Below are 2,755 nucleotides of genomic sequence, written 5' to 3' on the forward strand. Positions count from 1 at the left end.
GGGAGCGCACTACATGTATAGAGTAAAGTGTTATGAAATGTCATATTTTAAATTGTTTGTAACTGCCTTAATGTTGCTGGACCCCCGGAAGAGTAGCCTTGGTAGTAGCTAATGGGGATCCTTAATAAAAACAAACACAAATACTTCATAGACCAGTTAGTCAACACTCAGTTTCTTATGTTTTAATAGGTCTAGCTCTCCATACTTAAGCAATGAAGGAATCAGAGGACAAACTGCATTGCCTTGCATAATGTAATTCAATATTCAGATTGTCTACCCCTCTCTCCCCACCCCCCACCCTCTTTCTCTCTCTCCCTCCCTCCCCTCTCTCTCGCTCCAGGCATCAAGATCTGACGATGACTTTCAACCAACGCTCGCTACCTCGCTCTCCAACCAGAAATATTGGCCCTCAATGTAAACTATTTCCAGTTAATGGTTTTATATAAGTACTGTAAGTAGGTGGATGGAAGGGAGTCTATTGGGTAACGTACTTCAAAAATACACTGACACCTGGGAGATGGAGGATTATGCCTGCGTCCCAAATGGCCCATAGGACAATGCTCAGGAGAGATAGAGAGAGAGACAAGCGAGAGAGAGACAAACGAGACAAGCGAGAGAGAGACAAACGAGACAAGCGAGAGAGGGAGACAAGCAAGAGAGAGATTCTGTAACCTTACTCTGTGTTCAGCTGTGAGTTACAGTAGTATGGCCATTTGGCCCAGATCTATACTGAATTCATAATCCAGCCGGCTGTTCATGGGGATGTAAACTGTCCTCCACCAGCTGTCTGTCTGTCACTCCTCCAGACTACATACTGGACTGCTGTATGTTATCCTCACTGCTCCCAACTGCACTTAGCCAGATGGACACATACACACACACGAGCGTAAGCACACACACACACAGGAACAAAAGCATGCAAAAATGTGGAAACACACACACTGTTCTACAGTATAGGCCTTCTGTATCCACCAAGCTGTTTTCTCACTGCAGAACATGTCATTTTGAGGGACTCCAGTCCTCGCTTTTATTTTCCATCCTGAACCACTTTGACCGTCTCTATATGAACCTCCCCATAGACCAGTTAGTCAACACTCGGTTTCTTCTGTTTTAAAAGGTCTTGGCTTCCCCCTTTCTCTTCATAAGAACAAACTGTTCTTCATTGCCTTGCATCATGTAATTCAATATCCAGATATGAGGCATGTTAAGGACTGCCACTCGGATACCCTCTCCTGTACTTTCTTTCTGAAGATGTCAAATAATACAAATAAAGTCCTTTCCTTTTTGATCTCTAATGACAATTTGACATTTTTCTCACTCTCAATCTGATACTGCCATGTCATCACCTGATCATCTCTCTCTCTTTCTCACTCTCAATCTGATACTGCCATGTCATCACCTGATCATCTCTCTCTCTTTCTCTCTCTCAATCTGATACTGCCATGTCATCACCTGATCATCTCTCTCTCTTTCTCTCTCTCAATCTGATACTGCCTTGTCATCACCTAATCATCTCTTTCTCTCTCTCTCTCTCTTAATCTGATACTGCAATGTCATCAGCTGATCATCTCTCTCTTTCTCTCTCTCAATCTGATACTGCCATGTCATCACCTAATCATCTCTTTCTCTCTCTCTCTCTCTCTCAATCTGATACTGCCATGTCATCACCTAATCATCTCTTTCTCTCTTTCTCTCTCTCTCAATCTGATACTGCCATGTCATCACCTAATCATCTCTTTCTTTCTCTCTCTCTCTCTCTCTCTCTCTCTCTCTCTCTCTCTCTCTCTCTCTCTCTCTCTCTCTCTCTCTCTCTCTCTCTCTCTCTCTCTCTCTCTCTCTCTCTCTCTCTCTCTCAATCTGATACTGCCATGTCATCACCTAATCATCTCTTTCTCTCTCTTTCTCTCTCTCTCAATCTGATACTGCCATGTCATCACCTAATCATCTCTTTCTCTCTCTCTCTCTCTCTCTCTCTCTCTCTCTCTCTCTCTCTCTCTCTCTCTCTCTCTCTCTCTCTCAATCTGATACTGCAATGTCATCAGCTGATCATCTCTCTCTTTCTCTCTCTCAATCTGATACTGTCATGTCATCCCCTGATCAACTATTTATCTTTCTATCTCTCTCTTCCCTCTCTATTTCTCTATCTCTATCTCCCCACCCTCTCCCTCTGTCTATCTCTATCTCCCCACCCTCTCCCTCTCTCTATCTCTATATAGCTCCCTCTCTCAATTGCTCTTCATCAATCTTTCTCAGACTCTTTCTCTCATACTCTTCTCTCACTTTCTCTATCTCTAACCCCTCTCTCTTTCTCTCCTTCTCTCTCTCCTTCTCCAGACGTCAAGATCTGATGATGACTTTCAACCCACGCTCGCTACCTCGCTCTCCAACCAGAAATTTTGGCCCTTAATGTAAACGTAAACTATGTGCAGTTAATGGTTTTATGTAAGTACTGTAAGTAGGTGGATGGAAGGGAGTCTATATGGTAACGTACTTCAAAAATAGACTGACACCTGGGAAATGAAGGATTATGGATTTGTCCTAAATGACACCCTATTCCCTACGAAGTGCACTCCTTTTGACCAGCACCCACAGGGCTATGGTCAGAAGTAGTGCACTATGTAGGGAATAGGAGGGAGGGAGGGAGGGAGGGAGGGAGGATAAATGGAGAGAGAGAGATTTGAAGAGAAACAGACAAGGGGTCTTAAAGAGGAGAGCAAAACTGATAGAGACATACCCCAAGCGACTTACAGCTGTA

At 43.7% G+C, this 2,755-nt stretch overlaps 1 protein-coding gene across 1 annotated transcript in view; it reads right to left on the reverse strand.

Annotated features, from left to right (window-relative positions):
- Window positions 1-2,744: 2,744 nt before the first annotated feature.
- LOC124008898 (protein mono-ADP-ribosyltransferase PARP14-like) overlaps window positions 2,745-2,755 on the reverse strand; it is a 7,653-nt gene continuing 7,642 nt past the window's right edge. Inside the window, exon 4 of the mRNA XM_046320493.1 lies at window positions 2,745-2,750. Coding sequence (XP_046176449.1) covers window positions 2,745-2,750 — 6 coding nt within the window. The remainder of the gene's footprint in view (window positions 2,751-2,755) is intronic.

This window comes from Oncorhynchus gorbuscha, linkage group LG21 (genome assembly GCF_021184085.1).
Source record: "Oncorhynchus gorbuscha isolate QuinsamMale2020 ecotype Even-year linkage group LG21, OgorEven_v1.0, whole genome shotgun sequence".
Classification (NCBI taxonomy): Eukaryota; Metazoa; Chordata; class Actinopteri; order Salmoniformes; family Salmonidae; genus Oncorhynchus; species Oncorhynchus gorbuscha.